The sequence below is a fragment of the Neopsephotus bourkii genome, unplaced genomic scaffold (genome assembly GCF_033783945.1).
Source record: "Neopsephotus bourkii isolate Nb327-2 ecotype Australia unplaced genomic scaffold, CSIRO-AGI_Nbou_v1 NB_1080, whole genome shotgun sequence".
NCBI classification, from domain to species: domain Eukaryota; kingdom Metazoa; phylum Chordata; class Aves; order Psittaciformes; family Psittacidae; genus Neopsephotus; species Neopsephotus bourkii.
The window spans coordinates 431,650-457,023 of record NW_026901568.1 but is presented as its reverse complement, the minus strand read 5'-3'; the positions used below and the strand labels follow the sequence as shown (position 1 = coordinate 457,023).

Genomic DNA, 25,374 nt, shown 5'->3' with positions numbered 1-25,374 from the left:
CGGGGTCTCCGGGGAGCCGCCTCACACAATGGGGTGCCAGGAGGCTGCGCTTCCTGCTGAGCGGAGGCAGGAAAAGGCCTTTTCCTCCGCAGCCTGAGAACGCCGCTCCCGCGGCGGCAGCGCTTGATTTCCGGCAGCGGGAGGAAGGCAGCGCCGCTCTCCCTCCAGGGCCAAGGCCCCGGGCAGGTGCCGCACGGCCTGGCCGGGCTCCTCCCTCCGCGTTCCCACCGCCTCCAGGTGGGGCGGGCTCCAGCGGCAGCGCTCCGGGCGCGGTTGCGCCTCTCTGAGGGGGACGGGACGGGACGGGACGGGACAGGGTGGGGTGTGGCGGCGCCGCCCGCCCGGCCCCGCTCCGCTCTGCTGCCCGCGGGTGTGAAGGAGGGGCGGGAGCAGCCCTCTCACGGCGGGCGCTTTCCACCGCCGGGCCTGGCCGTTCTTGCTCCCCCCATGACAGCAGCCGCGGCGGCATGAGGATTAAGGCCGTCGGCCAGCGGGTAACGGGAGGAGCTGCCGGTCCCATGGGCCCCGGGGCTCCCTGGGGCCAGCGGGGCTGAGCGGAGGTGAGCTGAGGTGCCCGCCGTGGGCTCAGGGCGGGGCGGGATGGGACTCGCTATGGGCCCAGCACAGGGTTTATCGCGGGATGGGGGCCGGGTCCAAGACATGTCTTAGTATCGTGGGACCAGCACCGGGTCCAGAGTGGGCCAGAGGCTGCGTCTGGCTCTGGGTGTTGGTGCCTGCCTCAAGTGACCGATCCGCAGCCAGGGTGCCGCTCCGGGGAGCCGGGCATCGCAGCACTGGGGATGGAGTGCGGTGGGACCCTCCCGAAATTCGGCCTCTGCCCTGGGTGCCTGCCATGGGGAAAGAAAGGGAAGCAGAGTGCGTTCTTGCAGGGATCCGCGCACCCAGCGCGGTCAGACACCCTCCCCGGCTGTTAGAGGGTTGCTCTCCTTGCTATGAGCGTTTCTCAAGAAGCAGGACGTATTTAACTCGGCTTTCCTCACCCCCCACCAGGTTTCCGTACTTGGGAAATCTGAAGCAGTTCTCCTGGAACCAAACAGGTAAAACTACTTATGTTGTAGGAATATTGCTAAAGGCTTCAGTTGCAAGCAAGCATGCAAATTTTGGCAAATTACAATGCCAAAAAAGGGTTTTTTTAGATACAGGCCATCCTCTTCTTTTCTCAGGAAGTTTGATGGTTCAAAGGAGGGGTGTTTGATGAGAAGGCTGCATTACCCGAAAGGTACCTAGTCTGGTTTAGAGTATATAGATATGTATATGTAAAATTAACTGCAGTTAATTTAGTAACTTAGTATTCAAAGTTTCTTTAGCATGATGTAAACTACTAAAAATGAGCGCCCTGAAACAGACTTAATTTTGACCATTTATTTGTGACTGCATAGTTTTCCTGCAGCTTATGATTAGTTTCTTCCAAAGTGGAGAATGTAATTCTTTTTATGCTTATTTTTAAACTAAAGTTCTTCCTCTTCTCACCCCTCCCCCCAGGACTTCTACATTTTCTTCCTGCTGGCTGGATATTATATGGTCTATACTTAGTTTCCACATTTGAACTCTCAGGATCCCATGGGATTCAGCTAAAGTAAACACACCCATTTTAGTTTGACTGCCAGTTGGTAATAGCCCTCAATGACTAATGACTCAAAGATAATCCTGAGGTTGTACAATCTAGTCTCTTAGTGAAGGTTTTACTTTCCCTAGGAAAAAGAAATCGTCCCAGAAATACAAGTACAAATTCTTTGACTATATGGCTGAATATTGTCTCGTATGCTTGAAATGTGCTATGATGCAGAAACATTAAGTGTCTTTTATGTTTATTTGTTTAATAAGTACAGAGCTCACAGGTTGCCATGTTCATGCTGCTTGTGTTTGGATTGCTACTGCAAGGAATTCTGGCTGAAAACCTTACTGCATTCAAAAACACTCCAGAAGAGCCATTATATAGCTACAGTGCTATCAACCTGCCAGATGAGCACGTTCCCTACTTTCTGCACAATAACCAGCATATTGCTGGCATCTGTCAGCAGGACTCTCATTGCCCATATAAAGTAGGTTTGCTTTTTCTGTTTAATCAAATGTAATATTGGGGTGTTCTTTTCTTGGAGTCACAGCAGTTAAAGATGGGGATGAACTGTTTTCCTTGCTGATTAGTCAGTTCCACTGGGAATTGGAATTGGGCTTTTGGAATAGTTGTACAGAGCTCTTCCTGCATCTCATGCTGTCATAAAACTGGATTTTGTATCTACTGGTTTGCAAGATTTGTATCCCCCTTCTTTTAATTGTCACAGAGCTGGAATGATGATCTTCATCCATGTAAATCTTGTGCATGTGAAAGGTGTTTAACTAAGGACTGTTAGTAATTTCTGGGCCTGTGATCTTCAGCATGCTGTAGTGCTTTTGCAGAAGAGCCAAGAGTATAGGCAAATCAATGAAACACTGATTCAGTCTTACTGTGGTTGCATGTAATTCATTTACCTGAAGGAGGGACAGTGAACCTGAGGATCTGGGCTACGTGTGGCCTGGGAACACTTCTTGTGTCTCTCAGACGGGAGCTGCTTTGCAGCGCTAAGGGTTGTGCTCCCTTTCTCTGGCTTCCTACAGCACTGCAGAAGGCCATGTCTACAGATTTGCTTAGGGAGCAATAGTACGCACAGACTGGAGCTTGGAGCACTGTGCTTCATGTAAGCTTAACTTTGTTATCTGTATCTATCAGTGATGTGGACATTTTGGAATCCTACCAACTGGGTCAGGAAAAATGTTTGTCCTGGGATAGACATGTTAAAGACAAGGATAATTTTGCTGTTCACATGTGTCCTCTTTGGAGCACAGCTGTGCATAAGGAATCTGGGTGTTCTTTCTGAAACTGAGAACAGACCAAACTGAAAGCCTTTCATGCAAGATTTATTAGTGAGAGGTAGTTTATAAGCTGACAACCAACTTAAGTAATTTTCCATTTTACTGTTGTGTAACCTGATTCACTCATTCTGTGTTACAGAAATACTTGAAGAAGCTAAAATCCTGCTGGGGTTATGAGAAATCTTGTAAATCAGATCACAGGTTCAGTTACCCAGTGTGTGATTACGTCGAAACTGGATGGTAAGTTTCATTTTCAATGTATAAAAAAAACCCAGCGTGTAGTGCCCACATTCATATTAGCTGTGAAGTGTTACTGTGATGTTTAGAGTTTAAAGGAGATGTGGACATGTGTATATACGTATATGTGTGTTTATATGTAACATATGTCTTTCAACGTGGCATGAAAGATTTAACTTTTTAAGGAAGAAAATACCATTTGAAATGCTTCTTGCCACAATGTTTTCATTATTCTTATTTAGCCTTGAATTCAGATTCTGAAAATAACTGAGTATTTCCTTTCTTAGCTTTAAAAGCAGAGGGAAAAAATGTTAAAAAAGATTTTATACCCTTTTACGGGAGAGTAACTTTAAACTGTCATTGGTGTTTTCACTTACAAACAGCTGGCGAGTTGCTTCCTGTTTTGCATTTTACATGTCAATAAAGCAACTGGCTGGTTCTTCTGTTCCACTTTCAGCAGGAAAAATGTTATTTGTTAAAATTATTACTAGAACTGGGCAATGGACCTTGATTTTTTCAGGGCAAGTGACATTGAGACAGCCCAACAGATATTCTGGAAACAAGCTGACTTTGGTTACATTCATGAGAGGCTCAATGAAATGAAAACCCATTGTAAGCCTGCAGCAACAGTAGGTATTTCTAATAGATGTGATACTTTTCACTTGGTTTTACATGTAATTTTTGTTACTGACTAAATCCTACTTGTTCTTAACAGGGAGATTCATCTCTGACCTGTTCTCAATACCTTCAGCATTGCAGAGCCACAAACTTGTACATTGACTTACGAACTGTAAAGAGGAACCACGACAGGTCTCTGATTTGCTTTTGTTATAGTAAAACCAGGGGATGGCAGGGGAAGGGAGTTCAGAATTTGTTTAGCAAAGTGGTGTGCTTGTTGCCATGGGCTTCACTGCTGATAAGAGACTTGTTGCTGAGCTCCTGTTGAGATCTACACCTCATGATTGCTATCTGCTGCTGCTATCAGCAGTGCAGGTTATTTAAAAACCTAAACTCCCAGTTTTATGGAATGATGATGGGTGATTGAAATCCTCTCCTCTGATGGAAGAAAGAAAAACCTTTCTACATCCTCAGTCTCATCCTTTCTTGATCTTGACAGTGCTTTTAGTTGGCAGTTTGTTCTCATGAAACCTGGTCTTGCACATCACTCTTATGTTGTGAAGACATGGGTTGTGAAATCTGAGGTGAATTTCAGTGAGGAATTGTTGTTAAGAACAAACAACCCCCTCCCCTCAAACAGCTAATGATGTGCCTGTAAGTAATCATGTAGAAATACCTAATTAAGTTACTCATTTTTGTATGTGAAAATGATTCCTAATAACATTCTGGATAGATTAGTGCTGGTTTCTAAATTGATGTGTATAACTCCACGGACACCGCTGTCTTTATTTGGGAATTGTGGGATTTATGCTAAAGAAAATATTGAGGTTTTAAATGTGTATGAAGCACTTGGCTGAATGGAGTATGTGGTTGAGATCACAGAGCGCTTATAGCAGTGTTGCACAAAAGCTAATAGACTTTTATTAATTGGCATTAGATTCAAAGAAGACTTTTTACAGAAGGGAGAAATTGGAGGTCACTGCACCCTTGACGTTAAGGCATTTTTGGCTGAAGGTCAACGCAAGAGCCCTCTGCAGTCTTGGTAAGAATCACTTGTCAAGGCTGCTTCCAAGTTCTCTTAGTAATTCTTTATTCTTTTTCATTGGTGTTAGCAGCTGTGTGTAAGGGATTTAATACTGAGGAAATGTTTTTTCCTTTCTAAGGTCAATTTGAGGATTCATATTCGATACCTTGGGTAATTACATCTATGCAGAATGTTCTGGAATATGCTGTGTGTAATTGTGCCTTGCCTAATTGACAGAAGCAAATGATCTGAAAATGTCTTTTAATTTGAAGTTCAAACCTTCAGGTGTTTTCTGGACAAGATGCTGGTCCTATGCCAGATCTGCTTATAGGAGGAGGCAACTGTTTTATTGTGAAATGTCTTGAAGTTTGCACTTGTGTCCTAGTTCACATGGTCTTTGATGACACTGGGGCCGCAGCAGTGCCTGGTCTGGATATACATTCACGTGGTGCTCCCAAGGAGCCTGTGTTTGGAGTGTGAAATGGGCAACAGTTGAGAGGCTGAGTAGGAAGTGCAGAGGGTCCTTTGTAGTAGGTGATGAAGTATCACAAGTTGCATGTTAGCACTTCAAAGCTGCATTGCCAGTTAGTTGATGACACATGCAGGAGTTGAAACCATTAAGGTCTATATAAGAATTCGTTTTTATTCTTTTCTCATGTTGCTTGTTTTTTTTCCCCCCTCGTTTTGCATTGATGGTCAGTTTCAGTTAAGAATAGTGGTACCGGAGGAAAAGACTTTTCTTTTGCCTGCTATTGTCATCTCAACTGCTCATTCTTGTTTAGATCCAGGAATAATAAATACTGCATCCACGTTCATTATTCTGACCAAAGCATGAAGATCTTGCTGAAGTGTCTTTGACAATGCAGATCAAGTTGCTTATACCCACAGATCTGGCCTCTACGGCTCTTTGTTATGTCTCTACTGCCTTGATTTGTAGATCAAAGACGCTGTTCACTCCTGAGATCAAAGGTGGTGTTTAACCTCTTGAAGCTTATAACCTGAAGAACCTTCCATTACAATTTCAAATCATTTTAATTGTCAGACTCTATCAGTTTTCAGCAGCCCTGTTAAATCAAATGGACTGGATGAACAGTTACTAAATCTTGGATGTACTTAGATGAAGTACATTTGCTTAAGTATGCTAATGACAAAGCATGTTCTATGTGATTAAATCTTTGTAGGTTTGCAGAACTCCAGACGTTTACTGCATTAAACTTCAGGCCTCTAGAAGATGGGAAGTGTGACGTTGTTATTGAAAAGCCAACATACTTCATGAAATTAGATGCAGGTAATTGGTATCTTCATGCAGTAAAAATAGCCCATATCTACCCTGCCCGTCTACATTATCCCTTTATGACTGTCAAGTTCATTTGTAATATATTTTTACCTTTGAAAAATGATGTGATTTTTTTTTTTTATTCCCTTTTTTTTCCCCTGTAGTTCCATTGATGAACTTGGAAACTGAAATTTAAAATTTTTACATTTCCCCACAAATGAATAAAATAAAATTAAACAAAAGAGAAATTTCCTGCCACTTGTCTCACACATTCTGCTGGCTGTGTTTTGACATTCTTTTACTTGCTGTACAGAAGATTCTTTAGCATAGCCTTTGATTTAGGCAGTGTTTTTGGATGACAGGTTTTATACCATGGAACACGAGCATGGGTATATGTGTTTTGTTGTAAGTGTTCAGGAATTGAGGATTCTCTGCGTATTGAGTGTTATGGAAGAGGAAGTGATATTCAGAGAGGGTCAGCACCCAAGCTTCTTTAGGAACCAGCCAGTTTTTGAAGTTCACCAACCTTTTTGTTCATGCAGCATATTCTGCAGATATATGTGAATGAAAGAGGGTGTTCAGCATTTAGACATACAAACAAGCTGCTGTGGGTAAGCTATGGTTAAACTGGATAGCTGCCTGTGACACACTGCAACTGTGAACTGAATTACCCCCCTTCCCCTGCAAACCAGTATCTTACATTTTAAGCAAAGTTGCTGCAGGCCGCCGAGTAGTTACTGGGGAAGCGTTTCTGTGCTGTCAGTTTGTACCTTTAAGTAGGGTGGTGTAGGTGTGACTCAGGAGGTGATTGTGCTCAGCTCCATTGTTTTAGGGGAGGCAGGGGAAATTGCAGTGTGAGCAGTAAAGGCAGCTGATTCCCGTCATAGAAGCTCTTTTTGGTCAGAAGCTTAGAAACAGGGACTGTGTACACATGGTTCCAAACCTGAGATCTGGTCTTCATTACCAAGAAAATGGGGCTATGTTACCTCGTCTGTTTCATGGTGGTTTTTATGCTACATGGTCTTAAGGTATTATCTTAAGAAACCAAGAATGAACAAGAATGCTCTGACAAGAAAAACTGAGGAATTACTGGGGCTTTGGCTCATGTGCAAGTACAAGTTCTATCTTGTAGTCCTGCAGACAGAGCTTCCCTTAAGCCTAGTAAAGCAACACTAAGATCAGTGCTGAGGGCCTGTTTTTAATGTTTCCTGTATGTCTAACTAGCTGTTGTTAAAGGAGAAGTTGCTTTCATATACTTCAGCAAGCAGCTGCAGACTGTAATGAGAAATAGCTTGTGAAACTATCTTTTTCTTATGCTGTTTTTTTGCCACTCTTCTATTTCTCTGAACTTTTTAAAAACACATCTTTACTTCAGGTTTCTTACCTCAATTCCTTCCCTTTAGAAATTTGCCTGTTTAGAGTGTATAAAAAGCATTTGGTCAGAAGCAAGGGAAAAGTAATATAAAATGCAGGATACTAATAAGGAACAAATGCATGAACCAGTTAAAAGTGAAGGGAGTAATGTGGTATTTTGCTAACAATTCTTTCTTTCCCAGGTGTTAATATGTATCATCACTTCTGTGATTTCGTCAATCTTTATATCACACAGCATATCAATAATTCCTTCAGTACTGATGTCAACATAGTCATGTGGGACACCGTAAGTCATCTGTGCTTCTAATATGTTTGCAGTGGGTTTATTTCTGCTTTATAGAGACTGAAGATTTTAGTAGCCAGTCCTTAGCTTTCTTGTGGGCTTAGCCATGTGGAACTGGTAAGTTTTTGGATCCTGCTAATACAGGTGCATAAACAATACTTGGGGAACAGATTTTCCACAATAAATCATGTGCTGTTTGAACACTACTTCGTAGCTCATCTTTTGCTAGTACATAATTATGCCTTTTTTTTTGGTGTGATCTCAAACATAACATGACCTATATTCCCAGTATGTGGCTTTTAAACATTTCATGCTGTTTTCTTTATGCTTCTTTTCTCTGAGAGTTTTGAAGTAGATTTACTCAAAACTTTCTTCTGTATTTAAAAAGAAAAGCTGCCTGGCATCTTTCTGAATCAGTAAGGTGCAGCCTGTAACGGAGAAAACAACTAAATTAAATCCTTGTATATATATTAAAACAGGGTATAATATTTAATTCCTTTAAACAGCCTTCTTGCAGTTGTTTCTCTCAATCACCTCTTAGGATGCCACGATGACATATAAAAGAAGTTTTTAAGTAGGGATATTTCTGCTGTACTGCTGATTTGAAACCATAACTGTTTAATACTAGTTTTACTGGCCAGTATTGAAGGTGTTAAACTAAATAACAAACTGGGGTTAAACTAAATAACAAACTATGCAACTTGAAATATGCCACATAACGTGTGTAATAGGGACCAGAAATAGCACAGTTCCAGACTATGGTATTGTCCCACACCTGTCTTTTTCTCATAAAATCCTAGGTTTTCTTTCTGAGTATTTACTGTAGGACAACTAATACTCAGCAGAAAACTGCAGCTATCCCCTGCTCACTATTTAATGAGAAGCCTCTGGCCAGAAGAGACCCCCTTTTCTAATTGTCTTACATTTTGAAAGCTAAAATAAATGCACCTGCCAGAAAAGCAAGCTCTCTAGATGTTATGGAGGTACCTGTTATTCTGGCTCTGATGCCTTTCTGAAAAAGTCAGATGTCAAATGCATTGTAAATTACCTTGAGAAGCAACTTTTTTTCTTGTATCACATTGTTGAATCAAATAGCTCTTTCAAATGTAGCATTCAAAGTATATGTCACAATGCTCTATCATTTTAAGTGTCTTAACTCATCAGACTGCTTGAGTTCATTACCATGTACAACCAGATGATGGCACCAGCTAACTGCTTCTGAACTGTCTGTGCTGATTGAAAGATGGTCTTGAGCTTATTAGTCATTCCCTCTTTTTCTTTATGTAATTAGATTTGGCCATACACATTTGAAATTAAGACTATGAATGATCGCAGATGATCTTCCAGATTACAAGTAGAGACCTGATTTTCAAAGCTGAAGGTATTACTTTCCAACCTTACCTGCTTTCCTTAAAAATGCTTTACAAACATTGCTCTCCTGCTCTTGCAGAGGCAGCCTGCAAGCCAACACCCAGTGGATTTCCTACTCATTTTCTGCTATAACTCTGGCTAAACAAAGATTACTTCTAATCTGGAAGATCAACTGCTGTCATTTGTAGTCTTAATTTCAAATTTCTTGTGGAGAGTGTTTCCACATAACTTTCCAAGTAGCCTGAGCCAGCTCCAGAGTCAAAAGGAAGCTTTAAGTGAGAATCTGCACCAGGACTACCAAGGTCATACTTAATTGCATTCAGAGAACAAGAGATGGTGACTCTTAGCCTTTGGGTGTGTAGGAAGTGTTACAAACTTGAAGGCAAGAGCCTCTACTGCTGGGCCAATGTTGTAGGAATTTAGATTGTTCTTAAAAGACCTTTGCTGCAGAGGGCGAAGTTTTATACTGCCCTGTAGAGAAACTTCTCATTAGCTTGTCAGAGTAATGCAAAACATAGTTTCCTGGCCATTTCTTACATCAAATCAGATCATTTCCTTCGATTTATGATCCATATGCAATATGCAAGTGACAACAAAACGGAGGTGAATGTGAAATAAACTCATTGTGACTTTTGACTTCGAACATTACTGCAGCACTTGAATTCCCAGGTGTTTTTATCAGTCTCGGGAGTTGAGGTTCATGCCTTTTACCATCCCTGTGTGGCTGTTAATTGAAATTTAACTTGTGTTCTGTTGTGTCTGAGGAAAGTAGTAGGTACTTCTTGTTCCCAACTCAAATTCTAATCTACTGCTTGAAAACTTGTCTAGATTGCTAATTTATAAAAGCATTTTATTAAACATTAGCTACCTGACAGTGATTTAGAATTAGCTACTATTGTAAATGCAGGGTTTGGTGTTCTGTGATGTCCGTTCTGTGCTAAGCTGTCTCTGGTCCCGTGGTGGTGACTAGGTATATTAACCGTGTATTAAAACTTGTATACAGAACTTGTAAATCATAAAGAGAGTGTTCATGTGCATTTATGTATTAATTATGACCTTATGGTTTTTCCCTTTTCTCCTAGAGCTCATATGGCTATGGTGACCTGTTCAGTGAGACGTGGAAGGCATTTACCAACTATGAAATAATACACTTGAAAACCTTTGACTCTAAAAGGGTATGGAATTTTATATTTTGTTTTCATTCAGTCATTAGGTAGCAAATACGACAGCTTCTCAAGCTGCTTGTGGATATGGGTGTTTCAGAAAAAAGCATTAATACCTTTCATTAATACCTTTCATTAAAGTAACCATTCATTCAGAGCTCATTTTAGTCTCCTAAAGCCTGTCTTAAACTCTTTACTCTCTAACTGGTTTTCTTTATTTCATTCATGTTTGTTCTGTCTTGGGGGTGTTTTGGTTTTTACCTCTTCCCACACTTACATCCGAAGTGAGGGCTCTTTTGGGATCAGGATTGTCTTTGTTCTATTCATTTGCGCAATCAAGGAAGTGAAGGTGCTCTTGACAGAAGCATGTAATTGCTATCTCATTATAAGCAGTGATCCCACTGAATGAGCCTGGGATGTGCCAGTGGAAGGTAGCAGAGCAGTGTAACTTCCTGTGATCTTCCTTTGCAGGTATGCTTTAAAGAAGCAGTCTTCTCATTACTGCCTCGAATGCGATATGGCTTGTTTTATAACACACCATTGGTGAGTCTTTTTTATCTCTCCACTGTGTTAACTAGGTGCATGTGTGACAGTATAAAATCTGAGCTAATGAATCCCTCAAGTATCCAGCTGAGTTACCGTGCCATGTACTGCACTGAAGGTCTGTGCAGCTCCAAATGAGATGCTCTTCCCTAAAGATTAGAATTTTGAAGTTAGCTGGTTGATAGTAAGTGCTTGGGTGCAATGTCCTGTGTCACAGCTCATGAGATGTGATATTATTCCTCTTTAATGGGTGGGCACTGTGAACTTAACTGGTATTTTTGCAGAGCACAAGAGCTTGCACACTGACAGACTTTCCTGAGGGTATTAGCTCATGCATTCAGGCTCTAACACTGTAGAGAGAGTTGTGCTTCTTCCTCAATGAAAGTCTCACTTGCATTGCAATGAATACTGCCATGTTTAGCACAGTGCATGATACTGGGTTTTTGTTTCACAAGAATGGCAAAAGACTGGTCACAAAGAGGTTTTTCTGAGCAAAATAAATTTTTGTATTAACAATTGTTTTTTTTTAAATTTCAGATCTCTGGCTGTCATGGTACGGGGCTGTTTAGAGCATTTTCTCAGCATGTGTTACACAGATTAAATATCACACAAGAAGGACCCAAGGTATGGTAACTGAATAATAAAGTTGTAACATGGAGCTAATGGCTTTTGCCAGAGAAATGGCATTAGCAAGCTGGACCCAGTGGGGAAATAAGAGCATATCGTGAACTTCTTGTTCCTTCCCGTGATGCTTGTGATTTTTTTTCCAGTATATCAATCTGTTCTGTGAAGGCCTTCAGCAAACACTTGTGTATATTTGTGAAACTCGCCTTCGTGTCTTATTTACATAGGACATACTTTAGAACATCCTCCTTCCAACCCTGGGATCTCTTCCCAGTCTCTATTCTCTGGTCCCAAGGCCTTTGTGTCCTTTCTAGTTATGCAAGATATGTGGCACATGGTCTCTTCTGGAGCAGACTGACAAGGTGCTGTCCTTGCAGTGCAGCAAGAGGGGATCCCACTGAGCAATGCAGTGAGCTTGTTCTTCATAGAGTCATAGAATAGTTAGGGTTGGAAAGGACCTTAAGATCATCTAGGTCCAGCCCCCCCTGCCATGGGCAGGGACACCTCACACTAAACCATGACACCAGCCTGGCCTTGAACACTGCCAGGGATGGAGCATTCACAACCTCCCTGGGCAACCCATTCCAGTGTAGATACTGCCGAGCTTGGATCAGAGGAGACAGTGGTTGAATCTAGTCCTGACCCTTGCCCAGTACCATCTCTCTGTCCGTCTCTCTTGCACCCACTGTTAGTCTATGCAAATTGTTGCAATGGCTGCACTGGTGGATACAGCAGTTCTGAGCTTCTTGAAGTGTTTGCTAGAGAGTAGCCTATGTATTATCGCTGAGGGGCACACATTCAAAGCACTGCACAGGCATTTAGTTATGCTTCTCCTGCTGATGCTAATGGGAGTCATGCAGTTAAATCTCTTTATTTCACTTGGAACACTTACCCCTGTGAGTCCAATTAATTTAAAGAGGTAAAAGGAGGAACTGTTACATAAGTGAAATATTTTTTCCCAAAGATCTTGTGCACAAGCCATCTCAAAAGCTGCTTCCCTACTTTAAAAAACTTCTGTATACTGAGTAATACAGAGGCTCTTTTGTACTGAATAAAAAAATCTCTCAGAAAATGTTTTATTCTTTGTTAATAGTCAGACTTTTGCAAAGTTTTTGACACTTGACATCTGTTGGAAAATACAATGTGAATTTTAAGGTGGTTACATCATCTGTTACATGGAGAAGGGACTTGTTATGTTGCTCAAATAACTACCGAAAGTAAATATGGAAGTGTTTGGAGTCTGCCTCATAGCATTCCACTGAAGCTCCTTTCTTTTTAGGATGGGAAAATCCGGGTCACAATACTTGCACGCAGCACAGATTACCGGAAAATCTTAAACCAGAATGAGGTGGGGTCGCTTTTATTTTTAAAATATTTATCAGAAGTTGTATTTTGCTCATTGAATTGATATTTTTTTTCCTAGGGGTGTAGCCAAGACATCTGTCTGCTGACAAATCTTGAGCAAACATGTTCAGTACTGGTATTAATTTCTTCTACTGTGTCTTCTAGCCAGTCTCTGTTTCTGTATACAAGACACTGAACCTTGCTGCCCTTTTTTAAGTATCCAATAGAAGACTGCAGATGTAATACTAAAAGCATTTCCCTTTAACAAACAGACACTGCAGAGCTGCTGATAAAATTAAATTATTTCACTTTCAGACTATCTCTTGTATTTATAACATCCCCAGTGCTGACGACTCTAACAAAAACCTTTGTTACGCTTGCAGATTAAAATGCAGAAGCTATTGTATCTGAGTATGTGCATTCAAAACTTAATGAAATTTCATATTGATTCATGTTTTTGAATCATACAACTTAGTGGGCTTGTGGTGTAGGTTCTCTTGTGGTAAAATGATAAAATCTAATGTTTTCATATCTGTCTTCATTCTTAGCTGTTAGTGCCTGACAAAAATGAATTGGGATTATCATTCCCCACTGTATGGGGGGAGAAATTGAGGCTTGTTTGATGCAATAGCTCAGTGGTAGAATAGACAGAGTGCAAATGGTTAGATATGTGCCTTATCTGCTTGGCTGTCCACAGTGCTACATGTATTGTGTTTTCTGGTGATAAGCACATGACAGAAAAGGAGATGTTAGTCCTACCTTTACTACACTTTTGTAAGAGAGAGAATACTTGACTCTACTGCTGGCTATGGACTGGAGATTTACAGAAAGCCATTTTAGTTTGGAAGGCCTGGCTCTATCCTGGTTTCACTTCTCATGTGTAGGACCTAGTAAGGTATTTTTGAAAATCCTTCTTAGCTACCAATTTGCTTCTTTAGGTATTGAAATATATTTTGGAAATCCAACCACATCTTCCCACTGCTCCTCCTAGTCTGAGTGGTTTAGGATTGGGTCCTGGAGCATGTAAAGGTCAACAGAAGCTCTCTGTGAGAGTGCAGGAGATCTGCATCTGCTCTCCAGGGGTTGCTCTGTCAAGAATAACTCACGTATCTTAGGTGGGAAGGCACAAGAGGAGGGGAACTGCTCCTTTATGTGGCGGTGACAGTATGTTCTGTCTCACTCATTGTCATTCCCTGCTGAGTAGGAGGAGTGTGTAATGATGGTCAGGAGTGCAGGGGAGGAGTTCATTGAAGGAGATCTCCAAATCATTGTCTTTTTATTCTCTTCCTTAGCTTGTGAATGCTTTGAAAACATTATCAACTCTGGAGGTCAAAGTGGTAGACTACAAATACAAGTACGTAAGTTGACAGAAGAACCTAGTGTGATCTCATGCTGCCTATTGCTGGGGAAAGCTGTTTGCAGACACAGCTGTATGTGCCCCAGTGTCTAACGTGTTAAAAATCCAAGAACTGGTAAGAAAGGCAGAATGGTGGGGTGAGTGGTGGGTGAGCTAGTTAAACACTCCCATCCTATGGGAGTGTTCAGGGAGTGATGGGTGAGCTAGTTAAACACTCCCATCCTATGATGCACTGCTTAGGAATGAGTCTCTAGGGTTAGTAGGCTCAGGTTAAAGCTACTATGTGATGAACAAGTTTGAAATCACTTTTCTTCTTCTTTCCTCCCATCTCCATAACAAGCTGTGTTCCCATCACTCTGAATTTGCTAATGCCCTGCAGTAACTATGGGTCCAACAGGGATTTCTCTTGTATGAAGGTAGTGTTTTATATTATATGACCGTTAGTTTGGTAATGAATAATGACTGAGCTTATTTGCTGCTGTAGTAGCCCCTGAAGACACCACTTGAGGTCAGTTTGTGATGCTCAGATGTAGTAGGCACTGTGTCAGGGAAAAATGTCTTGAAGAAAAAGTTTCCAAGTGGTGTATGCCTGTGCCAAATGACAGCAGCTCCCATCTACTCAATGATGCCGTCATGGGTCATGCAGGAGGCATGAGAAATTAAAGCAGTACTGAGAGATGGGTGTTTTGACCAAAGCAGTGACAATGTGAGGGAGTCAAGAGTTGCCTCCAATTCCCCTGTCAATGAGAGCACTTGAGCAGTCTAATAAGAAAAGGGGTGGACACCACTGAGTGGCCATCTAGGCCATCCTACATGAAAGCTTGGCCAAGTAGTACTTCCACAACTCCCATGCTTGTCAAACTGTGTGTAGTACCTTTCAGTATTGCAGATTTCCACAGCTCTCCTGTGGCATCACTATCATGGTTAGGAGGGTTTCCCTGGTGTCTGCCCTTGTAGCAGTTTAAGTAGCTAAGAACTGTGTTTAAGCCAGTTTCTTTCTACTCTCTTCCAAATAGTCATTCTCTTCCTTTTGGTTATTCTCTTCCTTTTCAGTGTATGAACTGTTCATACCCAAATGAAGCATGTTGTAATTTCCCTTTGCAGTTGTCAGTCTTCTCTTAACAATAAAGTGTCTTTAGTCAATTTCCTTGTGCACTCAGGGAACACCTGGTCATATAAAGAGAATGCCTTATTTGGAGTTTACAGGCAAATGATGGGAGAGAGTGACAGTTCCAGGAGCTGAAAAAAGCCTGGTCTCCTTATTTCTTCATGATGCACTGTGCATAAGTTAAGGTTGGATATCTACATCTTTAGGCAGAATCCTGTGATACGATTATGAATTGTGTACTTCTACATTACATTAGAAAAGTTTAGGTCTTTTATGTTGAGTTGTTAGGGGGGGTTATAGGAAGTGATGCCTCTTTTTTTTTTTTTTTAAGTAAAAAACCCCAATCTTGCAAAAACTTTAAAGAAAACCCTCAAATTTTTGGAAAACTCTTGTGAAGTTTTGAAATATGCCTGCATTTGTTTTAATTCTGTGCTGAGTTTTTTCTGGATGCAGCATTTATGATTCTTGGTATTGTTCCTTGAAAAATTATTTCTATCTTTCAGCATTCCCTTAAGTTAATTTTGTGCTTTCTGCATGTTGCTGACTCTTGCTGAGATGGGCAGGCGTGCCAGGTCACCATCTTTGTTGTGTTGTCTGCAGGGAACTTGAATTTTCAGAGCAGTTGAGGATTACCCACAACTCTGATATATTCATTGGGATGCATGGAGCTGGACTTACCCATTTGCTCTTTCTACCAGACTGGGCTGTTGTTTTTGAACTGTAAGTTTGTTTCTCTCTTTCCCCTCTATTATACAACTGCTTATGTCTGTTCTTGCATGTTAGTGAAGCACTCTTCCTTGCCTGTATTTGACTATTCATGCTTGCCTTACGTCCTCATCCAGACTTCATTTTTGTCAGCCTCCTTTTCTGGGGATTGAAAATGAGGAAGCTTTGATTACAAAATATAGTGTAACTATATCATACAGGTTTAGTCTGGGATTTCTTAAGATGCTGTGGTATAAATACAATGCAGCCTGGTCAACAATGGTGCAGGTTAAATGGCAAAAAGCAAGAAAGCCTCAGTGGTCAGATCCTGCCCAGTGAGTCTGAAATATACTAGTATTTTGGTGATCCAGGTAAACTGTTTGCATGAGGTACATGCCCAAAGTATTACAGATCCCCCTGAGGGTTATTTATATACTCCTTTCTGTGCTGAGGACATGAGCACCAGCTTGCTGGCCAAGCTCAGCTGTGTGTCATTCTCTTTTACCTAAACTTCTCTAGTAGCTTTCTTTTTAAACATACTTTGTTATAAATTGTGGATGTTAACAGGCATTCCAGTTCTATAGAGCTAAACAAAAAAATAAGATATTTGTCAGAAAAGCACTGAATTATGTGTCCTGGGAAATCCTGCTTGAAGCCCCTTGTTTTCAACAGAGCAGAAACTGTCCATGGCTTCAGTGCCTTAGAACTGGACAACAAACATTTCAGCTTGCAGGGTTTTTTTCCTGTTCCACCCTGGTAAACTTGAGCACAATCTCTGTAGATAAATATGATTTTCTTATGCCTGTCCCTAGATACAACTGTGAAGATGAACGTTGTTACCTGGATTTGGCAAGGCTGAGAGGCATTCACTACATCACTTGGCGAAAAAGGAATAAAGTGTTTCCTCAAGATCAGGTAATGATGGCCACTGCTGAAGGGTGGCGTGCTGTAACTTGAAGCATTTAACATTTAGCTTCCTTCACCTATCTACATTACGATATTTGAAATATGGTTTTCATTCTTTAGACCAAATTAACTTCCCTGTTGTGATTAAGAGATCATTTATATTAATGCTGAGGGAAGAAGAGAAATGAAATGAATTGGCCATTAATTCAAGCCATCCACAGCATCTCTGTTATGCAGGTACTTTGCTGACTCTTTTGCCTCAGCGGATAAGAAATAATAAATAAAAATGGCAGATGATTAGTATTTTTCTTGCTTTTTTAATGGAAGATGTATTGAGGTTTTTTCCTATCTAAAAGGCCTTATTTCATTTTCTAGGGACACCACCCAACACTGGGAGAGCATCCAAAATTTACAAACTACTCCTTTGATGTGGAAGAATTTATGTACTTGGTGCTTCTGGCTGCAAATCATGTTTCACAGCATTCCAAGTGGCCGTTTAGGGTAAAACATGATGAACTCTGAATTAGGTTTCTGACTGAAATATTATTTTTAAATAATGCTCCATAAAACTATTGTAACAACATAAAGCAAAATGCTGGTGTGAAACGTGTAAACCTCTGCGAGGGAAGTAGCCTGTTATTACTCCAACCACTTCTTAGCACCGTAGCTTACCTTTATAATCCCTCTCTTTATTTTGGGGAGGTTTTTCTACGTAAACTATTTTTCAGAACTCTTTTTTGGGGTTTTTTTGCTCTGTATTTTTTCATTCCAAATTCTAAAAAACTTGTCTTTGTATAAAGATTTGTCCATCCATTTCATATAAGGTTTTCTGGGGTAGATACTGATGTTGTAATGATTTATGCCTACCATTATGTGACAAAATGCTAGAGGATGGGTAGTTACATAGAGATGGAGGGACTAAACTGAAAGACCAAGCTATAACTTAGGTGCAGTTTTTATTCGGGTCTCTCAGTATAGTCTCTGTGGGCATGAAATAGGCCTGTCAGGCTCCTCAGTTCATCTTTTTTAAGAAGCTAGATGTTTTTATACTATAGGTCTGTACCTGTAAGTAAAAATCAGAATAGGAATTACACTTCCCAGCGTGTCATTTGCAGCTGGGTTACATGACGTAGTTGTTCCAGGCTGGTTTGTTAATTCCTTTCTATCAACATCCATGTCCTTGCTGTGCTTGCCCCCGTGTTGTTTCTAGGTTTGAAGATCTTCCTTTGTAAAATAGTGGTTGTAAGAATGACGTGGTTAAGTAAGCTTTAACTTTTGTTGTTTGATTCAATGGACACTGAAGACTTTTATTTGAAGTTTCAAAACAGTTTCAACTTAGAAAGCAGTCCCATGTTTGTGCATCTAAATACAAACTTTTGACTCTTCTCCCTGTAGTTTTAAATGCTAAAATCTAAGAGGCCTCCTCAGTAGGTTTAGTCAGTCTCCTATCTCAAAGCAGATAAGTCTTTTCCAAAATGAACACTTAAAACTTTGGGTGTTTCCTACTTCATCACATAGAACAGCACTGTGCAATGGAAAACCTGAGCAAATTGGAGTAAAACTTGAGTCTTGTTGAAGATCCTGAAGGGAATCAGCTTCTGTTTTTTCATGACAAATGGTAAGATGTAGAGGGTGTCTTTCAGCTGCAGATGGAAGGAAATGAAGTCATGAGGAACCTTGTTCCTGGAGTCATTAAAAGCCTGATCTGTCAATATTCTTGTTTTCTCAGAATGGTGAAGAGTCAATCTAGAAAACTTTTGAAAACGCTTCCAAAGCCAGTAGCATAGTTCACATGGTTCATAGTTTAGAGTGAAGGAAGTACTAAGCCAAAGCTAAGTTCTTTGTGAAATTCCCCCAGAGTTAACATGCTTCTGCTAGAGGGGGCTGAAAAAAAGGGACTAATTCTGTTGTTTTAAGTGGGGCCAGAAGGATGTGTGGAATCACGTTCAGTGAGACAAAACAGAGTTCTGTGTTACGGATTTTTTGGGGAATGTATTCCTGTGATAGGCTTGCAATATAATGATACAGTCTCAGTGGCTTGAAGCAGAGCATACATTTATATGCAAAAGCAAGATAGTTACTGTAAATGCAAACATTTCACTGGTGTAATTGACTTCCATTCTCCAGCAGTGATAGGCAGTTTCACAGAGTGTGGGTACATTTACTGACCTGCCTATACTGGTAAAGCTTGAGTTACTAAAAGTGTAACGTTCATACAGATTTCTCACAACCTTAAGCAGTGCATAGGAGAAGTTAGGTATAGCTGATACGTAAGATATTCTAAGGTATCTGGTGCAATTCTTAGTGTAGTGCATTGTTTTACTGATGAATAAAACTGTTTAAAGAACCATAGAAGCAAAATTGCACTTCTTGACATGGGAAAAAAAAAAGCCCTTGAAATACAGTTTCCTCTATTTGTGTGTGTATGTGTTTGGGGTTGCTTTTTTTACCTTGTTGGATTTTGAAAGAAAAAGTGTATAAAACTGAAATCAGTGAAATGTCTGAGTTTGAATGAAACCAATTAGAAATAAAGAAGACATTTGACTATGAACTGTGCACAGATATTTGATAACTTTTTTAAATAAAAAGCCTTTATTTAAGAAACAAGTGTAAAACTTTGCCAGGTTTTAGAGGCAAACATTTGAAACACTGTTACTGCATAGAGTTATGTCTGCTTTTCCTTGCTGTGACAGGCTGGTGTTCTGAGGTCCAAACTGATACTCAGGTTTATTTACCTGGGGGTCTCTCAGAGGTAACTCTTTCATCTTGCATTGCTTTGCTGGCTTTGTTTTCAGGCATTTTAAGACTGGGTTGTGAAAACCTTTGTGTACATTCAACTTCTTGTGCTGCAGATGATGCTGCTGAAGCCAGTGTGTGGATGCAGGCGTGTGCTTGGATCTGTACAGAAGCAGCTAATGAGGAGATTCTCTTTCAAGTGGTGTTAGGACTCGCTAGAGCAAGTGGTCGAACATATGCCTGAATGTGCTAAGGAGAGGCTGTGGGGACTTAATCCAAGGGTGAAATATTCTGCCAACATTCAGCACTTTCAGCAAATTTGAGTGCAGCATCAACAGTTGATGGCCAACATACTCTTCACCCTTTATGGCTTAACATTATTGGGATGAAAATACTATTTTGGTTGATTAGCTTTACAAATAGTCACAAAATTATCTTAGCAGCAGCAGGAGGTTGGGTTGGATTAATGGGATTTTGCCAATAAATCCTGAGGGACAGTTTGGGTAACAGCAAAGATCTGGCTTGTGACTTTTCGTAAAGAGGGTCTGAGTCTGGAAATTGGAATTTGAAGGATCCAGGAGACTTTTGGGCCACTTGTTCTTTAGGCAGGGTATAGGTCTGGGTTGTATTTTCTTAGCAGACCATAGGAATTTTGTTCCTTGCTCCTTCTGTTTTGTTTTGTTTTTTCTTAAGTTTAGAGTCTGTGTTTAGCTGGCACATTGTCACTGGCATGAGGAATTTAGTGGGGCTTAATGAACGTTGCCAATCGTGGATGCATACAGGATTGCCTGTGTTTCATGTACAGTGTAACCTGAGAGCTGGATTTGAAATAAACCTTAATTTATGGAAGCACACAGTGTCGTTCCTTTTTACATCAAAAGTCTTCAAGATGTGTTTTCAGTTTTCACTTTGTGAAGTTCTGTGGAAGTTGGGCGAGTGTGAGAAATGGTTTGTGGTGGGGAGGTGGAAAATCGGGGTTATTAATCTGAATGGTACAATTATAAATATTAAGGCAATACATTTTTAAAAGCAATTAAATAATAATGAAGTGGTTTAATTCTTGCTGTTAATCTTACCACTTGTACCATTACGGAGATAACTCAGGGTTTAGAATGTCTCTTAATATTTTACTTTATTTTTTTAAGGAGAGAAACTGAAGGGAATGTTCTCCTTGAGAGCTTTTCATCTGCTCGGAAGGGTAAAATGTGACGGGATAATTTTCTTTGATTTCAGCATTGAATAACTGTTTCAATTTGCAGTGTTTGCCATGAAGTTGAGCTCTTACTTCCACCCCTTTGAACATGGGTTTCTCATATTTTTTAGTATATACTACTAAATACTCTTCTGGCTTTGGCCCTGAAAATCCAGAAGAGGTTGGCTCTTCCTTGTGTAGTTATCAACTCTCATCACACCTCTCGCATTGTAGTTCCTCACCTGTCAGTGTGGGCATGAGGGATGCAAAGCCTGCAGCTACTGAAGTACCAGCCTCCTAGTCCGAATGGGTGTTGCTCCATCAGGACTGCATGGATCAGCTGATGTGAGGGCTCTCCAACTCACTTTGGCCAAAGTCAGCTGCCTTAGCAGAAGCCTGCACTTCAGACTGTTGGCCGCAGGCTTGTTTTATCTGTTATGTGAGGGATGGTTGTGTGAGCTGCTCCTCTGGTGTACAATACCTGGGAGCAGGCAGACAGACAGGTCTTGGTGGCTGGGGTCATGTTTGCATTAAACAAGAGCTGGAAAAAATTACTGTGTCAGTCTTGGTGAGGTCTAAGCCCCTTCTGTGTTGGTGATGTGCACTTTATGGTGGGGGTATCTCAGTGCAGCTGATCAAAGTGCTTTGTGGAGGTAAGGAGGGAGATGTGCAGAGGGAATGAAGAAGGGTGAAGAGGAGGAAGGAGAAACAAGTATGTGTAAAGGCTGCGGAGGGGTAAAATGGGCAGTGTCATTCCCAAGGCTGAGGCTCAAAAGACCTCATGAACACAGTTATAACTGCATGTCGTGGTTTAACCCACAGCCAGACAGCTTGTTACCCACTCCCCCCCTTCTTGCCCTCCCCCTACTCCTGGGGGAATGGAGAGGAGAATCAAAAAGAAATGAAACTCCCACGGGTTGAGATAAGAACAGTTTAGTAACTAAGGTATAACACAAATCACTACTGCTACCACCAATAATAGTAATGATATAGGAAATAACAAGGGAAGAGAATATAACACCCCATCACCAGGCGACCGATAACTTGCCCCCCAGCCCGATCAAGCACCAACCGATACCTCCTCCAACCTTGCAGTCCACCTAGCCCTTCCGGCTAACTCCCAAGTTACCTCCTGGGCATGACGTGCTGTGGTATGGAATACCTCTTTGGTCAGTTTGGGTCAGGTGTCCTGTCTCTGCTTCCTCCCAGCTTCCCTCCTCCCTGGCAGAGCATGAGGCCCACAAAGTCCTTGGCCAAACCAAAACATCAGTGTTTTTCAGCTCTGTTCACAGCTGAAAGTCAAAACACAGCCCTGCACCAGCTACCAAGAAAGAGAAAAATGACTGCCACTGCTAAACCCAGGACACTGCAGCAAAGTGTGTGGAAACCCCACTGGGACAGAGCAAAAAAAATGAGGGTATTGAAAATGTTATGTTGTGAGATGCAGGAGGGACAAAGGGAAGGACCCATGTTGCTGGAGTCCCAGCCAGGCAAGGAGGGGAGCAGTGTCCCCAGCCAGGGTAGGCTTTTGGGGAGAAGGGCTAGGGCTGACAGTGCATGCTCAAATGTATTTTTTTTTTTAGTAGGGAGCTCTTTTTCCTTAGAAAGATGAAATATTTTTATAGCATAAAAATATAGATAAAACATAAAAATGTTTGTGTATAAATAAAATATAATGAATAATATATAAAATACAACTTTTTGTGTTTTACCATTGCCTTTTGGAGTGGGGAATAAAACACAAAAATAAAGAGCAGACTGTATCTCTTACTTTCCTTTATATTTTCTTGGTTTTCCTTCTCTTTCCTATCTCTCCACAGAAAATGAAAAATTAGGAGAAGTAGCAAAAAAGAAAAATGACACTATTAATGAGAAGTGAAGCACCTGAATTTACTTCGAACATGTATCACTTCAGAAATGGCTTTGTTTTTTGACTTATATCTGCTTAAAATCAGATTTGGCTTTGGCCCTTAGAAGAGTGTTTGAAACAATATAGTACCCAAAATGTGAAAAGCTTTTGAGTAGAGGGTGAGAAATTAGTTGTATGGAGCTCAGCTATCCCATTAGTCATAGTTTGGGTTTCTTTGGGCAACCTGAGTTAGTTCAGGCTGTCCCGGCTCACTGCAAGGGGTTGGACTAGATGGCCTTTGAAGGTCCCTTCCAACCTAAACCATTCTATGATTCTATGTGAGTAAGTCTCATTGATCTCAGCTCTTCACCAGAGCCTACTCGCATCCAGCTCCGTGCTGGGAGATCTCATACTTGCTTCCGTGTCAGCTGCTTGTCCTGGATGTCCCTTGCCTGGAATCTTCTCTTACATTGTGTTGGACACCCAATTTCCAGGTAAGGCAGAGCAGCACTTAACATCTGATTGATAGGAGTGCAGTAGATGGCACTAGAGCCCTTTCCAATGTTCTCTTGTCTGCGCAAATGGAGTCTCATTTCAAATGCAAGATGCTCACTAGGAGCGCAATAAAGCAACTGCTCCTGCAGATGATGATTTCGGTTTTCCTCCTTCTTGTTTGTAGAAGGGAATGCCTGGAAAGAAAGATTAATCCAGGGAGATTTTAGGCTTTAGCGTGGGATTACTCAGATTCTATAATATCAGAATCATTTTCTTCAGCTTTTCTTTAAGCAACTTACTTAGTTGGTGTTGGAAAATAATTTTCAGTTAATCTTGGGTACCAAATGCTCTTTCTTATTTTCCTGTAAAAAAAAATGCCCTACTAAAGTGTCTCTTTTTAGCAGTTAATGCAATTCCTGTTCTGCTGCAAAGTCTGGGTTTTCACTTAATACATTACGCAGTCTTGCAATTTATCCTGCACATTTCACTACCTACTTACTTCTGCCATTTATTTCACTGGGTGTGTGTTTGTGTGCATCTGGAGTTGTTGAAAATGTAGACTACTGACACTCAGGAAATAGTACGAAAATACTGGAAAATAGTGGAGTTTTTCTGTTTAAAAAACCCAACAATTACCATGAGGATATTTGTTTTCAAAGACAAATACTTGAGTTGTGCAGATTACCCCTTTTCCAGATGTATCCCACAGTTAACCAGTGGCTGCCCAGAGAGGGGTGCTGCGCTTGAGTGTTGGTTAGAGCCGTGGAGCTAATTTCTCTGCTGCCTAAGATCCAGCTTTAGACAGCTGAGCAAAATAAAAGCTTTAAAAGTTAATACAGGGTAGTAATTGTGTTACCGTGCAAGAAGGATGGAAAGCAGAAGAGTACTGTAATATGATACAAGTATTGAAAGAAGGCAGACGCTCTCCATTCCAGTGGCACAAGAGCAGCACATCCATCATTACCTGTGGTGTTTGAACTAGAGCTCTAGAGTCCCTCTGTGGGTGTATGTGATGAAACCTGGAAACTATCATTTTCCTTTCAGTGGCATGGGGTGGGACAGAGCCTGTGGAAAGAGGAAGGCTGCAGTGGATGTGAAAGTCAACGACTTTTTGGCATTTCTCCATTATCGTCCATGGGTTTGTGTCAGGTGAGAAACACAGACAGGTCCTGAGCGTGCAGAGACTGCAGCGGGGCTTATCCCTGTCCAGCCTTTGATTTCATTCATCATGCAGATAACTAAAATCCTCATCATAGTCACATATCAGGTACAAGAATGTGCCTGGCCCTTAAGATGTGCAGGTGGTGGTGGGGAAGGGATGGTCGCAAGGGTGCTGGGTACGAGGGTGTGATTGTGGCGGTATCCGCCATTGGCCATCATTCATTACCCATCAAGGACTCAGCACAGCGCTCAGTGGAAAGGCGTGTGTATCGAGCTGACAGCTCTGAATTGTTTCTTCACCAATTACCGCGCCAAAGCCTTGATAGTGTAATGAAATGTGCCTCCTACCTATCACTTCATCTCTGTCAAACTGACTGGGTGTTCTTAGTTTGTTATGACTGGGAGAACTTCAGCGGCATCAGAGAAATAAGCAAGCTTGTCTCTGGTGTAAAAGGCTCAAAGACAGAATGGATGCTGTTAAACAAAGATGCCTCAGTCTGGAGGAAAACCTAGGTGGAATAAAAGCCTCATGGGACTGGCTAAGCCATCAGCTCTGTCTTCATTTGGGACCCAGTGAGGGATGAGAAGTGTAGGAACTTTTCTTTGCTAGGCATCCTTATACTTAGTAAAGTATTCATCCTTTCTTATAATTTATTCATTGTGGTCTAGCATAGTCTAAAATATCAGACCTTCCCTCTCTATCCTTTTACATACTCATTATTTGATGATTCTTAATTCATTATTTAGGCAGTCTGCATTCTGCTGTACAAAACTCCCTCCTCCCAGTAGTTTGATGTTACTGGTTATTTGTGTATCAATGTCGGCAACAAGGGACAGAGTGGGATGCTCTGCTCCCTCTGCCCTTGCCTCCTGCACTCATACTGGCTGTCTCACTGGGTGAGGAGCGGAGGGCTTCACAGCAGAGGGAGTCCCCAGCCAGAGCTCAATTGCTGCAGCTCCAGCAAAGCACTCCAGAACTTGCTGAAATGAGGCTTGGATGTGTGTGGGACCACCTGAATGGGAAAGTGGCACTTTAGGGGGCAGAGGGCATCACAGCTCTTGGCACCCAAACAGCAGGGGAGCCCTGCTCCTGTGGGGACCCAGAGTCCCATCGCATCCCATCCTGCAGTGGTGGCA

General features: G+C 41.4%; 1 protein-coding gene across 2 annotated transcripts; it reads left to right on the top strand.

The window, feature by feature from the left end:
- Nucleotides 1–459: 459 nt before the first annotated feature.
- On the top strand, nucleotides 460–20,389 carry EOGT (EGF domain specific O-linked N-acetylglucosamine transferase). Of its 2 annotated transcripts, none has more exons than XM_061362064.1 (17): nucleotides 460–570; nucleotides 1,012–1,058; nucleotides 1,846–2,063; nucleotides 3,011–3,111; nucleotides 3,629–3,737; nucleotides 3,824–3,918; nucleotides 4,664–4,768; nucleotides 5,932–6,038; nucleotides 7,583–7,686; nucleotides 10,137–10,229; nucleotides 10,689–10,760; nucleotides 11,298–11,384; nucleotides 12,664–12,732; nucleotides 14,021–14,082; nucleotides 15,794–15,913; nucleotides 16,711–16,813; nucleotides 17,180–20,389. In XM_061362064.1, the coding sequence occupies exons 3-17, from the start codon at nucleotides 1,866–1,868 to the stop codon at nucleotides 17,324–17,326; spliced, it is 1,572 nt and encodes a 523-aa protein (XP_061218048.1). In that variant the 5' UTR covers nucleotides 460–570; nucleotides 1,012–1,058; nucleotides 1,846–1,865; the 3' UTR covers nucleotides 17,327–20,389. The 2 variants fall into 2 exon arrangements, with proteins under 2 accessions (XP_061218048.1, XP_061218047.1); XM_061362063.1 differs by having other exon boundaries at nucleotides 466–570; nucleotides 1,851–2,063.
- The last annotated feature ends 4,985 nt before the right edge of the window (nucleotides 20,390–25,374 follow it).